General features: G+C 39.1%; 1 protein-coding gene across 8 annotated transcripts in view; it reads right to left on the reverse strand.

Annotated features, from left to right (window-relative positions):
• ANK3 (ankyrin 3) overlaps positions 1 to 21204 on the reverse strand; it is a 663260-nt gene that overhangs the window by 156532 nt on the left and 485524 nt on the right. For all 8 annotated transcript variants that reach the window (XM_077894615.1, XM_077894620.1, XM_077894617.1 and 5 more), the window contains 2 exons: positions 5831 to 5929; positions 333 to 530 (listed from right to left, as the gene is read on the reverse strand). In XM_077894615.1, the coding sequence (XP_077750741.1) occupies positions 333 to 530; positions 5831 to 5929 (297 nt within the window). The remainder of the gene's footprint in view (positions 1 to 332; positions 531 to 5830; positions 5930 to 21204) is intronic.

Below are 21204 nucleotides of genomic sequence, written 5' to 3' on the forward strand. Positions count from 1 at the left end.
AGAAAATTTTAAGTCACATAATTATAACTTTACCCTCAGTAAGATAAGTGGGACCACCTGAGTCTTTTTTATACTTACACAGTCTTTGGGTCTTTTTTCTGTAAGAGATTCACCAGTGTGACCATAAAGAAATTAATGAGTTAGCCACATCGGTCTTGTTCATGTCAGAAATAGGTTATTTCTTTAAAGGATATTTGACAAATTTGATAAGAAGTATATTCTATTGAATTAGATCTTTTATTTTTATCTCCTCAAAGTAATCCCCTCACATGTGGAGGCAGCATGTTGTCAGCAAGACAACATGGGCTGGACCTTTTGGCTGAGCCACTCACCAGGGCTTTGGCATTGGGGTTAGCTTTCTTGTCCAGGAGAACCTTGGCGACTTTGTAATGGCCACAGTGGGCAGCCACGTGCAGGGCGGTCAGGTAGTCATTGGTGACGTCATCCACGGGCACGTTATGCTGGAGGAGAAGCTGGACGCAGTTTAAATGATCCCCTTGTGTGGCCATGTGCAGTGGAGATAATCCATTCTGGAACACATAAGAAACTCAGAATTCATTCTTTTACTTTTTAAATGCAAATGTGCCAAATACAAAATATAGTACAAATATGAAAAGATGAAAACCTAGTTTTTCACACAAAAATGCTTTCTCTTTTCAAAAGGTTCTTTTTTAAAGTTTTATTACTTAAATTCCAATTAGTTAACCTACAGTGTAATACTACTTTTAATTTTAAGCAAACTCTATACTATACACGGGGCTTGAACTCACAGTCTCAAGATCAAAGTCACATGCTCCCTACTGAACCAGCCAGGCATCCTCTTTTAAAATGGTTTTCATGATTGTTTTGAACTGCAGCTACTTTTAAAACCAGTCCTCTCACTTCTTTTATCAGTTTCTGATAAACTGATAAACTGATTTCTTTTCTGATTTAAAATTAGTGTGAACTGAGGCACCTGGGTGGCTCAGTCAGTTGAGCATCCGACTCTTGATCTCAGTTCAGGTCTTGATCTTGGGGTTGTGAGTTCAAGCCCCACATTGGGCTCCACACTGGACATGGAATCTACTTTAAAAAAAGAAGTATAAATTGCAATAGTGTCCATTATTTACCATATTCCCAGTGAACTGGAATTCTTTTTGTTTGCTTGTTTTTAATTAAAGATTTTTAAGCAATCTCCATACCCAGTGTGGGGCTTGAACCTACAACCACAAGGTCAAGAGTTGCAAGCTCCATCGACTGAGCAAGCTGGGCACCCCCAGAATTCTTCATTTTAAAGAGTGAAAAGGATTAAAAAACAACAACAACAAAAAAAAGCAGAGGTAGTTTGGTATTCATTGCACTAGTTTTTATTTTGTCTTTATAAGTTACTAACACTTAATACTGATACTATATTAATTTGCTTAATAAAGATCCGACGTAAACAACACATTTCATTTCATACCTATGTAGAAATGAAAATTTCCCCCTTCCATCAATCTGGTGCCCCCCTGTGTCTATAAGGAGGAAAGGCAAGGCACTAATTGCTCGCCTCAGTTTACATCAACTGGGTTCAGGGACACAGTTAATCATGTGTGGGAAAATAAGTCAAAAATTCTTTAAAGAGTTGCAAGAAGAAATGAATAGGCTCAAAGGCAAATGAAGCCTTAAATACAGGATAGAGGGACAGTTAACATCCAGTACTTGTTCCCAGGGAAGGCAAAAATAAGCTATTAAGACGTCAGTCTTTTTAAGCACACTTCCTTTAAATATGGAGGCAAAGTAGAGGAGCCTTGGAAATTTCTAGAGAATCCAATTATCAAGAGAGGCTCTATTAATCACTGTAATATAGTTTAACATATCTGGGGGTAGGTGGGAAGTGAGTGTAAATTCAGTTTCCAAAAAACTTGTTATTGGTGAGCTTTGAAAATAACGATGTATTGAACAGGCACTGATGACACAGGTATTTCTGAATCCTCTGGGTCAAGTTATTTCCCCTAATTTATCTATAAATGATATAAGATGGGAGATCAAGATAGGAAGAAGCAGTGCAAGCCTTCCTCTAGCCTCTTAATAGTACCATTCACTCACTGTGATATATTTCAACTATTTGTATTCCTTGAAAGCAAGAGGTTCATGGATTATAATTTCCCCAGATTGCCTGGCAGAGAGCCTTGGATTTATAGAGAAATAAATATTCATGTAAATTTAAAGACTTCATATATGGTCAATCAGAATATTTCTGCCTAAAAAATTCCACTTTAACATTTTGAATCAAAGTAGACACTAATGTGAAACAAAGGATGGGAACATTTCTAGTTTGAGATACTGCCACCCACAAGCATATGCACTCATGCACTCCTTTACTTCCTGCCAAGGCATTCCTTTGCTTTATATTTTGATACAGTCCTAGGGGCCAACAGTGAAGTAAACAAAGAAACAACGTCTCAGAGAACAAATACTTCATGGAGAATAGCAATGGAAGGCAGTGCCAACCAAAGAAGGAAATTCTCTAATGACACACAAATAACAATAGATGAGTAGGTAACTTACAGGTCGTTGGAGAAGGAGAAGAAAGGAAAAGAGCATCTGTCCGAGGGGCAAGGGTCTTATTACATACTGCACCCTCATAAAGCTGAAAATATAGATCTAACTTGGTGGGTTTTCTTAAAAAGATGAAAGCCTTGAGGAATTAGACAGATGGCCTTAAAGCCAGAAACACATTCATTCACTTAATGTTCATTCAGGAAATGTTTTTTGGAGGTCTACTATGTGCCAGACACTATTTTAGGTGCTTGGGGTACTGCACCGACGGAGGTAAAGTTCTCGCTTTCATTTTACAAAAGAGAGAGATAGCAGACAAGAGGATAAGCTGACAAGAAGGCCTCTGTGAGAAGAAAACGTTTGAGTTGAAAAATGGGTGGAGACTGCAGAGATCTGGGCCAAGCTGAGGAACTCAATCAGATGAGGACAAACCTGGTGTATTCTAGGAAGCAGAAGCAGGCCAGCCGGCTGGAAGACGGTAGGGAGCAGAATAAGAGATAAGGTAGAGAGGTGGTCAGATGCTGGTAAGGGATTTATTAGTGCAGGAGGACACTTCTGGAGAAATATGGTGGGTATGACCTATGCATACCCATCCTTTTCTAAAGTAATTTAAAAGATAAATTTTGCAAGGGCATGCCCACCCACATCCACTCCCAAATCACACAGGAAAGGAAACAAAAACAGATGTGTGATGTCTATAAATTTTAGAATGTGAAAAGAAGGTTTAGAGTGTTAACACATCCAGCAGAAGAGAGAAGGCGGAGCGCTAAGTGTCTGTGGATGGGCATCATCAGTGGTGTACTGGTAAATGTTTAGCAACAACAGCTCTTTGAAAATAAAAAACCCCGATATGTAGCATTTGCCAATCCCCATGGTGTAAAGAACCCTGTGATGACTGATTTCAAGCCATCAACATGTCACTGAATATAGAATTGGAAAAAGATGTACATAATAGGCTCAATGATCTGGCTCCAACATACCACTAGTGAAATAAAGACAAGTGATTTGTCTCTCAAATGCCCAAAAGGCAGGAACACAGGACACCTTGGAAGATAAAGATGAGGCTTAGAGTCAAAAGAAGGATTGGTTTACCTGTGTATGGAGCTGTCAGGTTTCCAGGTCTTTTGGACCCAGTAAAGCCAGACGATCTCCCTATGTCTCTTACAGGAAATCAAGAGTTTAGTGTCTGACGAAACTGAAGCAGAGAGCTTCTGGCTGCAGGAGCCTGGACAGAGCATTGGACAGTGGTGAGGCTCTGGACTAAGAACAGGTACTCACAGAAAAAAGGGAGGATGGTATGGTCATCAAGAGTTAGACTGCCTGGGTTCAAATCCTTGTTCTACCATGAGATAAGATATCTTGAGAAAGTCATTTTATCTCTTTGGATCTCAGTTGTCTCATCCATAAAAAGGGAATAAAAGTAACATTAGGACCTCATTGTGAGGATTAAATGGATTGATATATGTAAAGTGTTAGAGCCTGCTATGTAGTATATCTACTACTAGCATGTAAATATTCATTCTCACTGTCATGATTGAAGTGTGCAGAGGACCGGGAGAATGACAGCCCCTTCTTTTTCTTACTCTGCATGTATTGACACAGCTGTACACTGCAAAAGATTGAAAGATTCATCTCTCAAAAAAATTGAACTTCCCAGAAAACAGGGCAGCTGATTGGGACATGGGGGGCCACCACCACCTGATATACTGGAGTGGAGCCCTGCCTACACTCACATAGAGTTTCTACTCAATTGCTAGTGTTTGACACTGATGGTCAGGTACAGACATTTGTGGGAAACACCCAACATAAAGAGAGAGCCAAAGCCAACAAAGAGAAAAACAAAAAATGTGAGGAATTAGGGACAAAAGAGAGACAGAAAAAAAAGTAAAGAAAAGTTATCTTGAGTGTTCTCAGAAAGGTAATAAACTATATTGCATCCATTAGACAAGAACTGGATGCTTAAGGAAAAGAAACTATCAGAGAGCAAGAAAATGTTCTTGCATGTTACAAACACAGAAGAAAAGACATCAAGGAAATCTCTTGGAAAGAAAGAAAAGACAGAGATGAGCAAAAGGGAGAAAAAACTGAGGCAGCAATTTTATTTTTAGCTATGCCTTACTGTTCTGATAAAATGAAAATTAACTTTTAAGAGAGTAAAGGTTTCTAGGCAGAAGGTGACATGAGTTGGTTGACAGTTTATCTGGCCACTGTGACCGCATAGGGAGTGGGACTGGAAAAGAGCAAGGTGGGACACAGGGGACCAATAGGAAGCTATTGCAGGGTTTAGTCTGTGGTGAGGTGGCTTGAAAGCAGTAGAGGTGGGAAAAAAAAAAAAAAAAAGATAGAGACAGACTTCTTGAAAGGAAAAAAGCAGAAACAGAATGGCTTAGATGAGAAGTACTCAAAAGGCCAAGGTGTCATCACATACCATGAAACCTTGTGGCTGTTTAATGTGGTGATTCCTCCCTGCCTCACTAATATAAATCCTGCATTACAAGTAAGTGAGGGGATTATTCAGACCACCTCCACCCTGGTCCATCTTCACTGGGGTTGTTGAGGAAACATTGACCAGAGAGCAAACAGGAGTAATTATTTTTTGTTGTTTTGATGATGTTTAGAAATAAGGCTTTTTATAAAGCTTAGTGCAGCTTCCAAAAATCACTGATTAGATTAATGTAAGCAGTAGGGATTCAGGTAGTTTATGTACCAAAATTTATTTACAAATATCCTCTCTTTTTAAATAGTGTCAAAAAGCTTTGCCATAAAAATCTAGAAGACATTTTGTAAAACATTAGTTTTTGGGCAATCATCATGCATTCCTTTTGCATAAGTCAATTTCCCCAAGGCCCAAGCAAGATACAATCTTTGCAATGTTTCCAGTCTTTATCAGTTCAACGATATCCTCTTTAATAATCTGTAAGCCTCAAGAAAAGAACCAAGGGGATGGAGAAAGAGAGCCAGCACCCATGCATTAGAGACTATAGATCTGGTATTTTCTTTCTCCAACAAGCAGTCATTGCTGAGCTACGGAAATATCATAGAATGATATCAAGCAGTCAGTGTTCCTGAAACAAAGTAAAAACAAAAGCAACGCATACAAAAATGACTTTGTGGTGGAGTGGATTCTATCAAAAGGCTTCATAAACCCAAACAAATTGTGAAGTTCTCCAAAGAGTCAAACTAGCTTACTCTTAATTGCTAAGTTGGAATGATATCATTTTTCTAGGATTCAAAAGGCAGTTAAATAAGTTAAATAAGCAGTAAAGGGATGTAAAGCTAAATAATGTCCAAAAATTTGGGAAGAAATTACCTTGGTTTTTGAAAGAATGGGGGCAGCTCGATCGAGCAGCATTTCCACCACCTGCTCATGGCCACTCCTCGCTCCACAGTGCAGGGGCGTTAGACCATCCTGTTGAACAAAGGCAACATCTTCTATTAGATCCGATGGGAAATTCTGCAAATGCAGTGTATTTCTTCAGGATTTGGTGTAGTATCCAACAGGCTGTGGACCTGTGACTTTCACACACTTAGTCAAATATATCAAAATAATTTCCTATTTTTAACTAGAGAACTAAATTTTTTGTAAGTTTAAGTAGTTATAAATGGTTAGTTTCCCACATATTAGAATACTCACTGTTAAAAATAGAATTGTTTCACTACTCTTTCCATATCCGATGGAATTGAAATGCCCTAAGTAATTTGATATTTTCCATTTAAAAAAATAGAAAATAATTCCTTTTAAAATAGGAATTTGTAATAGGAACTTAACATTGGTCCTTTCCTTCTTGCATTTGTTTCCATTTCACTTCCCCTATAAGGGGAAGTAAAGAATCTCAAGCAGACTCCCAACATGGGGCTAGATATCATGACCCTGGGATCATGATCCTGAGAAGAAACCAAGAGTTAGATGCTTAAATGACTGAGCTACCCAGGTGCACCTATACTTGAATATTTTTAATTAATTACCATATCATATCTCTTTGCTATGAAAATATATGTTAAATTTTAAAAAGTTTAAAGATTTCCTGAGAACATAAGTCTTTAAAGCATCAAAAATAAATCTCCAAAACAGTTACTATAATTATTCAGATACAATTGGTCAAAATAGTAAAAACATATTACAAACTTTATGATTATTAAAAGCACCAACTTATTAAAAAGTTATTTATTTATTTATTTATTTATTTATTTATTTATTTATTTATTTATGATAGTCACAGAGAGTGAGAGGCAGAGACACAGGCAGAGGGAGAAGCAGGCTCCATGCACTGGGAGCCCGACGTGGGATTCGATCCTGGGTCTCCAGGATCGCGCCCTGGGCCAAAGGCAGGAGCCAAACCGCTGCGCCACCCAGGGATCCCAAAAGTTCCTCTCTTAATGAGATGTATGTGTCATAAGTACTTCATGTATCTAGTAATGAATATTAATTATTGCTGAATGATACAGGGTCAGCATCAACAATATCCCATTTTTAAGAAGTCAAATGCAGTTTTAAAATTTTTTTCTGGGACACCAATGGTTGAGTGTCTGCCTTTGGCTCGGGTTGTGATCCTGGGGTTCTGGAATTGAGTCCCGCATCAGGCTCCCTTAGGGAACCTGCTTCTCCCTCTACCTCTGTCTCTGCCTCTCTCTCTGTGTCTCTCACGAATAAATAAAAATCTTTAAGAAAATAATTTTTTTCTATATTTTACAAATAACAGTATAATTAACATTTAGTGTTATATTGGTTTCAGGTGTACAATATAGTGATTTGACAATTCCATGCATTATTCAGTGCTCATCCTGATAATTGTATTATTAATCTCCACTCTCCACTATCTATTTCACCCTTTCCCCTTGCCCCCTTGCCAACCTCCCCTCTGGTAACTATCAGTTCGTTCTCTATAGTTCAGAATCCGTTTTTTTTTGTTTATCTCTTTTTTCTTTTGTTCCTTTGTTTCATTTCTTAAATTCCAAAAATCAGGGGAATTACTGATTTATTTCACTTAGCATTTTACCCTCTAGATCCATCCATGTTGTTGCAAATGGCATTTTTTATCACTGAATAATATTTTGTTGTATATATATACTATATCTTTTAAAAAAATATTTTATTATTCATTTGAAAAAGAGGCAGAGCATGAGCAGAAGGAGGGGTAGAAAGGGAGGGACAAGTAGACTCCCCACTGAACAGGGAACCCAATGCGGGGCTCAATCCCAGGACCCTGAGATCATGACTTAAGCAGATGTCAGATACTTAAACAACTGAGTCAGTCAGGAGTCCCTATACCACATCTTTATCCATTTATCTATCAATAGACACTTGGGCAGTTTCTGTAATTTGGCTACTATAAATAATGCTACAATAAGCATAGGGGTGCATATGTCTTTTCCAATTAGTGTTTTCATAATTTGGGGGTAAATATTCAGTAGTGGAATGAGTGGATCATATGGTGATTCTATTTTTTAATTTTTTGAGGAACCTCCATACTGTCTTCCACAGTGTCTGCACCAGTTTGCATTCCCACAAACATGCACAAGGGTTTCTCTCCCCCTACATCCTCACCACTTGCTCTTTCATGTGTTTTTAATTCTAGCCATTTGACAGGTGTGAGGGGATATGTCATTGTAGTTTTGATTTGCATTTCCCTGATGATGAGTTATGTTGAGCATCTTTTCTTGTGTGTGTTGGCCATCTGGATGTCTTTGGAGAAATGTCTGTTCATGTCTTCTGCCCATTTTCACCCAGATCATTTGTTTTTTGGTGTTGAGATAAGTTCTTTATATATTTTAGATACTAACCCTTTACCAGATAAGTCATTTGCAAACATCTCCCATTCAGTAGGCTGACTTTTAGTTCTGTTGTTTACTTTTCTATGCAGAAACTTGTTATTTTGATGTAGTCCTAATAGTTTATTTTTGCTTTTATTTCCCTTGCCTCAGGTGATATATCTAGAAAAATGTTGCTAAGGCCAATGTCAGAGAAATTACTGCCTGTGTTGCTCTCTCCCATGATTTTTATGGTTCAGGTTTCACATTTATGTCCTTAATTTTTTCGTTTATTTTCATATATGGTGTAGGAAAGTGGTCTGATTTCATGCTGTTGCATGTCACTGTCCCCACACCATTTGTTGAAGGGACTGTCTTTTTTCCCATTGTATATTCTTGTCTCCTTTGTCAAAGATTAATTGGCTATATATATAATCATGGGTTTATTTCCGGGCTCTCCATTCTGTTCTGTTGATATATGTGTCCATTTTGGTGCCAGTACCATACTGTTTTGATTACTACAGCTTTGTAGGATATCTTGAAATCTGGGATTATGATACCTTCAGTTTCTTTTTTTTTTTCTTTTCAAGATTGGTTTGGCTATTTGAGGACTTTTGTGGTTTCATATTGTTAGGATTGTTTGTTCTAGTTCTGTGAAAAATACTGTTGGTATTTTATTAGGGATTGCATTAAATCTGTAGATTGCTTTATTTGTTCTTCCAATCCGTGAGCATGGAATATCTTTCCATTAGTTTGTGTTGTCTTCAATTTCTTTCATCAATGTTTTATAGTTTTTGGAGTATAGATCTTTCACCTTCTTGATTAAGTTTATTCCTGGGTATTTCATTACTTTTGGTATAAACGCTATCCTAATACTTGCTTTTATAAATGATACTGCTGAGACATCTTGTCTGCCTAAATAAGTAGATGGACTTCTGTTAAAGCAGTGTCACTAATTCTTTGAACTGAATTACATGCCGAAATCGTCTAATAACCTTTTACCAAAGATTTTTTTCAATGATACATAAGACAATTCCATTAGGTCCTTCATTTCTGTTAGCAGCAGTGGGGTTTCTAACCATCCAATGAGCAGAAGAATTCGTTATTCAATCATTAGAGTCACACCACTGTTAATATGACACTGGTATTCTGAACTGTCCTCCTTTCTCCACTGGGGGCCAGATGTGGGAGAGAGGCGTTTCTTTAGTGCTAGTGAGGAAGGACTATTGTACTACAGGTTAGATGGGAAAGGAGAATTAGCAGGGAATTAAGGAATGTAAAGATATTCATGTAGAACTATCTAAGTGGCCCCAAACTCTATGGAGAAGCTTTTACATACCCCAGCTAATGTGTTCCCCAACTTGAAGATTCCTGTGGTTGACAACTGCTACCCTAAAGATAGTCACATTTTAAGATACATCAGAATGTAATTCACTGTATTCAAATCACGTTCTAGATTGTGTGAATGGATCTTGAAAATAACCCTACTTATCCTAATGTTTAATCGGTGAGGTACAATTCTATTCCTTGACTTTCAAATTGCAACAGCATTTTGCTAATAAAATAGGATTAAATAAAATCTGAGAACAGATTAAAAAAAAACACCATGACATCCAAATGTCTTCCCAATAATGTAAAACTTGAAAATATCTGAAGGAGAAATAATAATTACATCTACCCTCCACCACACACACACACACACACACACACACACACACACATCCCACACAGACCCTGTCATATGGTGATTTTATTTTACGAAATGAAAGGTCAAATTTGTTTCATTTTCTCATAAGTAGACTCTCAGACACAAGAGGTAACAGAGTATGTGCAGACATGTTCAAACTATGGTCACACAGAAAAAAATAATTATTTTATCCTAATTCATTTATTCTTGAAAATTATCTTCTCCAAAGCAACTGCTACATACTGAATGAAAAGTGTTTGACTAGCTAAGAGCAGAATCTGTCTTGACTCCTCAGTCCTTTGAAACACACTGTTCCTTACAGACGTACATTTCTGCTGATTTCATTTTTTTTAAAAAAAGTTTTAATTATGGAAAATTTCAAACCTATTTCAGACTAAAGCAGACTGAATAGTGTAATGAGTCTCTTGATGTCTGGTGTTCAGCATCAACTGTCACCTCCTGATCAAGCTTGATTCATCCATATCCCTGACCTTTTCTCCTTTCTTATATTATTTTGAAGCCAATCTAAGCTATTATATCATTTTATCCTCACAACTACCCTGACACAAAAGGTATAATCTTCATGTGATAAATGAAGACTCTAAGGCTTCAAACAGGTTAAATGCCTCGTCCAAGGCTGCACAGGCTGACTGCAGAACTTGGCCAGGCAGTGGGGACAGTCCGGGCATATCTTGGGAGGAGTTAGAATGACAAAGCCCCTCTGCTCAAACTTTCAGCCACCCTGAGCCTTCCTTTATCTACATTCTGCAGCTGCTGCCTCTGTCTGGTCTCTGGTGTTTGTTTATTAAAAACTCCCAGACTCTAGAGACTCAGCTGGGGAAGGTAATTTTTTCATCAGCTCAAGAGCTGAGAAGCACCATTGTTCACTATAGCCATTGTTCCTTTTATCACCTGGCTTCAATGATAAAGCCAGCTGGTTCCCCAGGGTAGGATCTTCAGTTCCTAGCGAATGGCAAAGAACTACCTGAAGCCTGGCTCTTTCAACTGTACTTTTACTTGCAGTATTTTTAACATTGATGGCAAGTGGCTGACTCCTTTGGATCTTTGGCAGATTTGCTCTGAAACTTTTTGAAAGTGCGTGACTTCAAATAGCCAGCATCCCGGCAGGAGCGATGCCTCATCAGGAAGCTGTACAAGATGTCACGACTGCCTGGTCGTACAGGCAGTGCCGGCCTGGCTGAAGGAACATTCACAGGTCAGTGGAAAACTGGTGCCTAGAGTTAATGTAAGGTCTTTAATTAGCTTCTCGGCTTTTACAGTGACAAAGAAGACAGCTCACCAGCTGACCCACAGCAAGACTGAAAGGTCTCTGCCATGTACTGATTCACACTTAGTTCAGTTAAAAAAAAAAAAAAAAAAGAAGAAGAAGAAAAGAAGAAAATCAGCTGGCACTGACTTGACTTAATTAATATCTATATTTTGGACACAAAATCAAATATTTACATTCTGGACTGATTTCTTTTGCTTTGCAATGGGTGAGGCTTACTAATCACGTTCCTGAAGCATATGAAGCCCTGTGCTCAAGGAGACTTTCAACAACTGTGGCTTGTTCCTTTGCCAGCCTCAGTTCCCCAGGTGAGCATGGGCAGCCTTCCCGGGTGCCCGCCCCAGCCCACAAACTCTCGGCAGCTCTCTGTCCTCTTGCTTCTCTGCACTGCCCGCACCAGGTACCCGCAAAGGGCTCCCTTTCCACTTTCTCCAAGACCCAGATTTGTACTGTTTTAAAGTAACTGTATTCTTAGAAGCCTTTTCCAAAACTGGACATAACCATTCTACTCGCAGGATGTCTGCCTTGTTTTCTATATTTCTCTAGGGGGAACCTCTAACTTTTTACCAACTATCTCAGTTAGTTGTGAGTAGTCATCATCCTTCCAACTAGTCTGATTCTGAGGACAAGGCTACTAGTTTAAGGGGTACCTGAATCTCAGAGAGGAGGTGACGCGGTCCTAGGTCCATGAAAGTTGCTTAATAAAAATGAGTTAAATGAAGGAATGAGTGAGCAAATGAATTGGTTGCAGTGCTGGTCTTTCAAAAACAAAAAAAGATTTTCTGGTTAGTTGGTCAAAAATTCCTTTCCTTGTCATCCTTTTTGTTTAAGACTAGACTCCTTTTGTACTTCAGATGTGCTATAGTTTGTCTTTCTTTCCAGAAAAATAAAATTCTCAATAGATAAGTGACTTAAGAAATGTGACTAAAGACCATGGCTAGTCTTTTCAGCTCTCAGAACAAGAAAATATCAGAGGAATTGTTCTAAATAAGCTATTTTCTCTTATTTGGAATACAATAAGCTTAACAAAGAGCTCTCATGGCTACCGTACTTTAGCACAGAGCAGTAAACTGGTGTGCTCCTCTCCCTAAAACTATAGCAGTGCTTTTTTCCAATACAAAAATGAGGATTCTAATCTGCTCCCAACCCCTAGAAATTTACAGTTAATATACAGGATCACTTAGGATGGGTCCAGGACCAAAAAGCAGTTCTTCAACTGCATACCAGTGTCGACCTCCAGTTGGCAAATGCTTGACAAAGGCAATTCCCAGGGCGCCGGGGAGGCCGTCTCGTGAATGGTGGCATGTGCATTTGGACAGGAGAGAAGGAGAGAGGGATGCTGAGTTGCCATAGTAACATTATGGGAGGGAAGTGAAATTGCATGGGGTTAGTAGTTGTTTTTTTTTTTTTTTTTTTTTTTTTCCCCAATTCCCCTGATTTTTAAAGTGCTAACATAATGAACAAGTATTCCCTTGGGGAGAATTCTGAAGCAAAGCCAACTGGCTGGTCCAGATCTCATATTTCATCGCAGTGACAGTAATCTTATTACTGAGGTGGGAAACTGTACTTTACTGGCTGGACAAAATGCTCTGTTGTGTTAGCCTAAGAGCAAAACCTTGCAATTCGAAGGTCAAAAAGGCTTTCTTTCAGCTCCTGTTTTGCTGAAAAGCTTGGAACAGGACATTAAGGTATCACACCTAAGAATACTACACCCAGATTACGTTATTAACAAGCTGAATTTGCTCAAAGCCAATACTGAAATGATACAAATTCATGGCTTGGGAAATACTTTCAAAAACAGACATTTATTTTGACTTGTATTCTGTAGGCTTTCTTTCCTTCCCTCTAAGCAAAAAAAATAAATAAATAAAATCTCACTCTAGAGAAGGAAATCAAGCAGCTCTTTTCCTATATCATGGATATAAAACAGGATGTGATACTTAATTGAAAACTGAAAACAATGAAACAAAAAGCAGGTTCTACTCAGGGAGGGGAGAGTTATAATACAGTTAAAGTAAAAGGGCAGCAATTACAGTCCAACCGTAAAGCTATTCTCATGTCTGTATTTTTTTTACCAGAAATTCTGACTGTATCCTCATTTTGCATGTGGCTGGCAGTTGTAGATTTGGCCTAGGAGGGAGTACATTTTTTGAAACCCCCCTGTTGTTATAGGCACATTATATTTGTGATCTTACTGAATCCTTAATACTCATGAGAAAGGCATTGGAAGTTCCCTTGATAAATGAGAAAGCTGCTCCAGAGGATGAATGTACCTACTCGAGGTCACATGCAACCAAACGGCTGGAATCAGAATCTATACTTAGGCTTTCCTCTATCTATGGGATTAGATTCCTTCTACTATAAAACAATCTCCTTTTAAGATCTAGAATTCATTTCTACCATTTATGCATAGGAAAGAAAAATATCTCTTTCTAATTCCCTTCCTTCCTGTCCCTGTCATACATCCTGTATATTTAAAATTAAACGAAAACAGGGCAAAATCCTTCTGTTGTTCTCTCTGCTTAGAAAGCCACAGCCTTCTGAGCCTAGAACACACCCTCAGGCTATTTGTTGTGTTCTTTGGGTTTTTCTTGTCCCTCTTGTTTTGTCTTCTTGGGGTTGAGAATGATTTAGGATTCTAATCACTGAATCATCACATATATCATTGGCTAGCTCCTCCTTTGGCTTTTTAACTACATCTTTTCTCTTTTTTCTTCTCTTAGTGGTTGCCCTAGGCATTACAATATGTATCCTTAATTTAAGTCTAAATAGCATTGTGTTATTAATCATGTATCATATACTAATATTATATATGATATATGGTATTAATATATAATTTCACATATAAAATGAAATTCTGCAATATTACAATTCCATTTATACTATTAGCTTTCCCTTTTGTGCTATAAATGTTGGATTTTTTAAAAAAATGTTTTATTTATTTATTCATGAAAGACACAGAGAAGCAAAGACAAAACCAGAGGGAGCCAGAGGCTCCCTTGTGGGGAGCCCGATGCAGAACTTGATCCAGGACCCCGGGATCATGATCAGAGCTGAAGGCAGATGTTCAACCACTGAGCCACCCAGGTGCCCCTAAAAATCAGATATTACAAACCTCAGAATAGATTGATAGTTTTCTTTAATCAAATTTTAAAGAATTACTAAAAAGAAAAAAATGTTCTGTATATTGATCTGCTTATGTATTGTCTGTAACTTTTCTCTTCTTTTTTAGATCCACATTTCTTTTTTTAATAAAATTTTTAAAAAAGATTTTGTTTATTCATGAGAGATGCAGAGACAAGCAGAGACATAGACAGAGGGAGAAACAGGCTCCTTGCAGGGAGCCTGATGTGGGACTTGATCCCGAGACGGGATCATACCTTGAGCCAAAGGCAGAAGCTCAACCACTGAGCCACCCAGGCATTCCTAGATCCCCATTTGCATATGGTATCACTTCCCTTCAGAATTAAGAACTTCCTTTAATATTTCTTTTAGCGTGAGTTTGAGGATAACATGTTATCTGAATTTTTGCTTATCTGAAACTGAATTTTGCTCTTATTATGAATTTATGTTCATTGGATATAAATTCTAGATTAACAGATATTTTTCATTTAGTACCAATGTTCCATTGCCTTCTGGCCTCCAGTGTTTGTTTGTTTCTTCTTCCTCATCTTTTTTTTTTTTTTTAAGATTTTATTTATTTGAGAGAGAGAGAGAGCAAGAGACCAAGAGCAGGGAGAGGGGTAGAGGGAGAAGCACACTCCCAAAATGGGGCTTAATCCCAGGACCTGGGGATCATGACCTGAACAGCAGGCAGATGCTTAACCGATTGAGCCACCCAGGTGCCCCTGGCCTTCAGTGTTTCTGGATAAGAAGTTAAATCACAGTCTCATCATTGTTTTTCCATTTATAATGCATCTTCTTCTCTGTTTGCCTATACATTTTTTTCTCTATCTTTGACATTTAGCAGCTTCACTATCATGTGCCTCTATGTGGTTTTCTTTGCATTTATCCTCCATGGGATATGCTGTTTCCTGAGTCCAGGGGTTGTAGTTTGCGACTGAATTTTGAAATACATACATCTTTTTTACTCCATTCCCTTGCTCTCTGCTTCTTGGACTGCGTTGTATTTAGTCAGCTTGCTAATATTCCAGATGTTGCTGACATGGTGTGAACTTGATTTTTAATCCTTTTTGTTTTCTGTCCTTCATTTTGGATGATTTTTATAACTTGTGCTCAAGTTCACCAATTCTTTCTCTTTTTGTATTTAATCTGTTCTTTATCCCATCCAGTGAATTTTTAAAAAAAAAATTAGATATGTTTTTTAGTTCTAAGATTTCTATATTTTTAGATTATTTTTCCTGAAATTCATTTTTTCTTTTTTGCCTTACTCATTATATCTGTCTTTTCCTTCAGATATTGAATATATTTATCATAGTTATTTTAAATTCTATTAATTCCAACATCTGAGTCACCTATGGGTCTGTTTTTATTACCTAACTTTTCCTTTGACTGCAAGTTGGATTTTTTTCTTCTCATGTATATTACTAATTTTAAGTTATATGTTAAATTTAAGTTAAGTATTAGATATTGTGAATAATATGCTATAAAGACTCTGATCTTTTTTTTTAATTTTTTTTTAATTTTTATTTTTTTATTTATGATAGTCATAGAGAGAGAAAGAGAGAGAGGCAGAGACATAGGCAGAGAGAGAAGCAGGCTCCATGCACCGGGAGCCCGATGTGGGATTCGATCCCGGGTCTCCAGGATCGCGCCCTGGGCCAAAGGCAGGCACCAAACCGCTGCGCCACCCAGGGATCCCTAAAGACTCTGATCTTATAGGGACTTGATTTTAGGGTTTCAATGGCAGTTCAGTTTTGGCCTTATTCCAAGAGTAATCCCTTTAGTCCTGGGACACAGTCATAACTTCTAAGATATAGTCCTTATAGAGTTAATAAAGAGCCAAAGATGTTTACCAAGCTTCCCTGATGTGGTGATTATCTTCCTTGCAGCAGGCACTGCTGAACTTTCCCCTTAGCTTTCAATTTTTTAACTGTTATTTCCCTCTGGCCTCCTTGATGTTTCAATCCCCCCAAAATATATAGTTCAGGGCTCAGCCAAGGACTGTGGGGAGTTTATATGTTTGTTTCAGCACTCCCTTTGTGGTTCCCTCCTTTCAGTGATTCCTCCCTGAATATCCAGCCACTCTTACAGCCCCAAACTTGATCCTCTGACCTCAAGACAATAAAATTGAGACTTACTCCATGAATTGTATCACAGTATCTGGCATATAAACATAGATTTCATCCTGTATTGTTTAGTTCTTTCAAAAGTTGAATTCACTCCAATTTATGCCAAGTTTTGATTACTGAGCTACCTAGGCATCCCCCTTCAAAGTGATTTTCATGTTTTGAAAACTAAGGGCATTTCATGATTAGTTTTATTTTTTTTAATATTAAGATTTAATATTTTTAGAGAAGCTTAAGGCTCATAGCAAAATTTGGGGAAAGGTGCCATTACCCTTCTTTGAATCCAAATAGATACTTTCAACTAGCTTTTAATATTTGTGACATAAAAATAAAAAAAATTACTCTATTTTTGAATGCCATAAATATTTTAAAATTTGTCTTGACTGATGTAGAAACACAGAGTATTTTGCATAATTTCAAATGCTCTCATCAACATGTCTATGTTAGGACTCTAGGGAGGAAGTATTGTATTAGAATTTTCTCTTTGATAGAAACTATTTTATGACCATAAAATGTCTAATATTTTCTTTAAGGATTTATTTTTAGGCAGAGCAAGACACTTCTGGAAATAAAATAAAATAAAACATCAGGTATGCTTGAGTGGCTCAGTGGTTAGGCATCTGCCTTTGGCTTAGGGTGTCATCCTGGAGTCCCGGGATCGAGTCCCACATCGGGCTCCCTGCATGGAGCCTGCTTCTCCCTCTGCCTATGTCTCTGCCTCTCTCTCTCTCTCTTTCTCTGTTTCTTATGAATAAATAAATAAAATCTATAACAACAACAAAAAAAGAAAGCAAAAGTCAATACCAATATTTCTTTCTTCTTTGTATTTAACCTGTGAAATAGAACCGGTTGCATTTCTGGGAAAGGCCAGGCTAAAATTACAGGGCATCCAAGTGTCTCCTGACACCTTCCCAGAATAGTAAGAATTTAACAACTGACAGATTCAAGGTATTCTGAAACCTTTTATCTACTTGCACACAAATATCTCTTCATGCTCATAAATCAATTGGAAGCTATTAACTTCAGGGAACAAACTTATATTACCAAAGTATCAGTATAAAGTCAAGAAAATTAAGACCTTTTGGCAAATTAACACTAAGGAGAGTATCTTTTATTTCTATATATTCAGCAAAAGATGCCAGGATGTGTGCTAAGTGCTACAGATACCAAGATGAATGTGTGCATCTGAGTGCCTACGTGGAGCCTTGGATGTGATGTGGTAGTAATGGGACTGTATGAGGATCCGGGCAGTGGCACCTGTCAGGAAAACAGGAAGCTGGGAGAGGCATGATTAGAGCAGCATTCTGGGAATCAGAGCACTAGTATTACCGACTCTACCTGGAACTCCTCCATCTTTTATGAAGCACTAAATACAAGCACAGCTGCCTTTACTACTGGGTAGAGAAGGTTGGTGAAAAGAGAGAACTCAGAAGATGCTACAAAGCCTTAAAATGGTTCTGATTTGGGTCCATATTGAGCCTTGGATTTGGCTGTGAATTGATGCAAAGGAAAAGGAAAATGATGAGATACCATCCATTGCAAAGTATCTTCTTGCAAGAATACATGCTAGCTTTACAGAAAGCTAGAGTTAAATGGAAAAACATACAAACCAGCAGGCTACCACAAGTAGCTATTCTTTGCAAAGCATTTTAGTCTATAAATAAAGCCATTAAAATCTGTTGAAAAAGAATGAACAAATTTCAAAAATTATTTTAAAATTAGGATCTGCATATAGACCAGCCTGGAAAAATTTGTCTTGATATATGTTTATGACTCAGCACATTTGCCACCATTATTACAGAGATACTTAACATACTTACTCTTGTCTATTTTGCAGGAGAATAAGATAACAAGCCAGTTGGCATTAGTAAGCATTGAGAGGCTGAGAAAATACAAAAAGCTTTCTTTAAATGAACTAATAGAAAAAGGAACACAGGCTGTGTGGTTCATCAGATCCTTGCTAAAAGCTTTCAGGAACATTCATGTATAAGTTTCTTCCCCAGGATTCCCCAACTTTACTGAAATAAAATTGACATGCAACATTGTGTAGGTTTAGGTTATTCCCTGTCATGATCTGGTGTGTGTGTGTGTATGTGTGTGTGTGTGTGTGTGTAGTGAAATATTTACCATGATAAGGTTACTTAACACATTCTTCACCTCACATCAATTCTGAATATACAATACAGGACTGTTAGCTATAGTCACTGAGATGAACCTTAGATACCTGAATAAATACACTTTATAACTGGCAGTCTGTACCCTCTGACAAACATATCCCCATTTCCCCCACATCTCAGTGCCTGGTAGCCCCGTTTCCATTGTTTTTATGGGTGAGATGTTTTTAGATTCCTCATATAAGTGATAACATGCATATTTGTCTTTCTCCATCTGACTTATTTTACCTCTTATAACACACTCAGGATCCACTTATGTTGTTGCAAGTGGCAGGATTTCCTTTTATGTTTATGGCTGAATAATATTCCACACACTGGAAATGCAGTTTAAATGCTATATTAAAGCTTTATCAATTAATCAACAAAACTCTAATGACTTTTTTGGTATAAAACCATTGGGTGCTTTTTCTATAATATTTTTTCATTAAAAACTCCAATCTCTGTTCTCTAGGGGCCCCTGCTTTTTTGTCTAGTTTTTCCCCCCTCCTGACGCTTACAACTCTCCAGATTTGGGGGCAGTGTCATGAAGTCAATTTGCTAAGTCCTAATAAGTTTCTCTTCTCCTTCTGGGACTCAGCGATGATAGGCTGCTTTGATGGAATGGTGCCTTTTTAGTCCTGCAAGTTTTCTTCATTCCTTTTCATTCTTTTGTCTTTTGCTTCTCTGACTGGATAATTCCAAAGGCTCTTGGTTCTGCTTGGTCTGGTCTGCTGCTGGAGCTCTCTACTGAGGTCTTTGTTCCCATCCCTGTCTTCTTTAGCTCCAAATACATGCTTGGTTCTCTTTTTATATTTTCTTCTCTTTGTTGAACTTTTCATTTCGTTCTTGTATATTTTTTCCTAACTTCATTAAATTGTTTCACTATGTTTTCTTGTAGCCCTCTGAGCATCATTAGGACAATTATTTTGAATCCTCTGTCAGGCAGTTCCTATGTCTCCATTTCTTTGAGGTCAGTTACTGTAAGTTTACTGGGTTTCTCTGCCGGTGTCATGTTGCCCTGATTCTTCAGGATTCCTGTAGCCATGCATATAGATGTCTGCACATTTAAAGAAGCAATCACCTCTTCCAGACTTTATGAGTTGACTTCGATATGGAAAGACCATGAGCTGTGCATGGGGATGTGCTGGAGTGTGCTGTCCTGCCAGGTCCAGTGGTATAGTGTACCAAATCAGGGGTGTGTGGTCATTCTGATCCCAGGAGTATATGATGTCTCATTGGCTCAGGCCACTGGGGTCCACAACATTGATAACTGTGTGGTTCTTGGTGAGCACTGTGGGGAGTCCACAGTGGCTATAGGGGTTGTTGGAGTCCTCAGCAGCACCCCCAGGGCCATTGGCTAGAGACTTAGGCAGGCAGTGGTGGTGGCTGGAGCTAGTGCTGCACACACAGCCATAGGGGCCTTTTGCAGGTCTGTGTAGTGGTGGGGGCTGATTTCATGCATGCACATAGTAGTGGGGTCAGGGGCAGTTGTCAAGGCCTGGCCAATTGCAGGAGTACTGGCCGCTATGGGGACCACAGCTGTCTATGCATTGTACTGTGGCTACGAGGCCTCACCATGGTGGACACACTGCAGCAGAGGTTGGTGTGAGGAGTCAGGTGAGGGGCAAGCAGGTTCAGAGCTTGAAGGACCAGCCGCAGGTGAGCCGAGTATTGTAGGCCAGTGATAGGAGACAGGGTCAGCTCTGGCCCTCAGATAACTGTGGGGGCCCTGCTATTAGTGAGGGCTCCTGTGGCTGTGGGGTCTCCCCGGGGGTGTGTGCCTACCCTTGGAGGCTGGTAATGAGGGTCTGGTTGGGGCATATAGGTGCACAGCTAGAAGGTTATCTGCCCATGTGCCACAGTGGTGAAGGCCAGTGGCTGGAGCAGAGCCAAACCCAGACCCAGAGACCCTGAGGAAGGCCTGGCTAGCTGGCATGCACTTCTGTGGCTGTGGGATCTGCACTAGGTGCGTGGGCAGCAGTGAAGGCCAGTGATGAGGGTTGGGCCAGAGGTGTGCCAGTGCACGCTGGGAGGGGGTAGCCCCAAGTGTGAAAATGGCAATGGGAGTCAGCACAAGGGTCTTGTACTTGTGTAGCCATAAAGGCCTGGGCTGGCTGCTGCTGTGGATCCTTGGCTCTAGATCCTTGGCAGGGGGTAGAGTAGGTGAGGGTGGGGTATGGGCAGGGAGCAGGGAAGGAAGGACTCAGGAGTCTGGGAATGTGAATATCTGTGAGGCAAAACCCTGTGAAATCTGCAGGTGGCCCACAGTGGCTGTGCCGGCCATGGCCATCGGTGGTGGTTACTTCTTGGTGGCAAGAAAGATGCTCCGGTCTTCCTGGAAGCAGGTCACTGGGAGCCACAGTCATTCCTGCTGCGTGGCTGATACTGGTAGCACCGACTTTCCTTTGTTCCTTCCTATCTCTATTCATCTCAGCCTTGCCAGTCTCTGGGTGGGGTAAAACTGATGTCCTCTATGCGGTATCCTAAGGCTAGGGAAGCCGGCCACTCACCCTGTCCCTTCCCTGGTGAGGGACACTCTTTCAGGCTACAGAGTTGCCA

The sequence above is a fragment of the Canis aureus genome, chromosome 4 (assembly GCF_053574225.1).
Source record: "Canis aureus isolate CA01 chromosome 4, VMU_Caureus_v.1.0, whole genome shotgun sequence".
In the NCBI taxonomy this organism is placed as follows: Eukaryota; Metazoa; Chordata; class Mammalia; order Carnivora; family Canidae; genus Canis; species Canis aureus.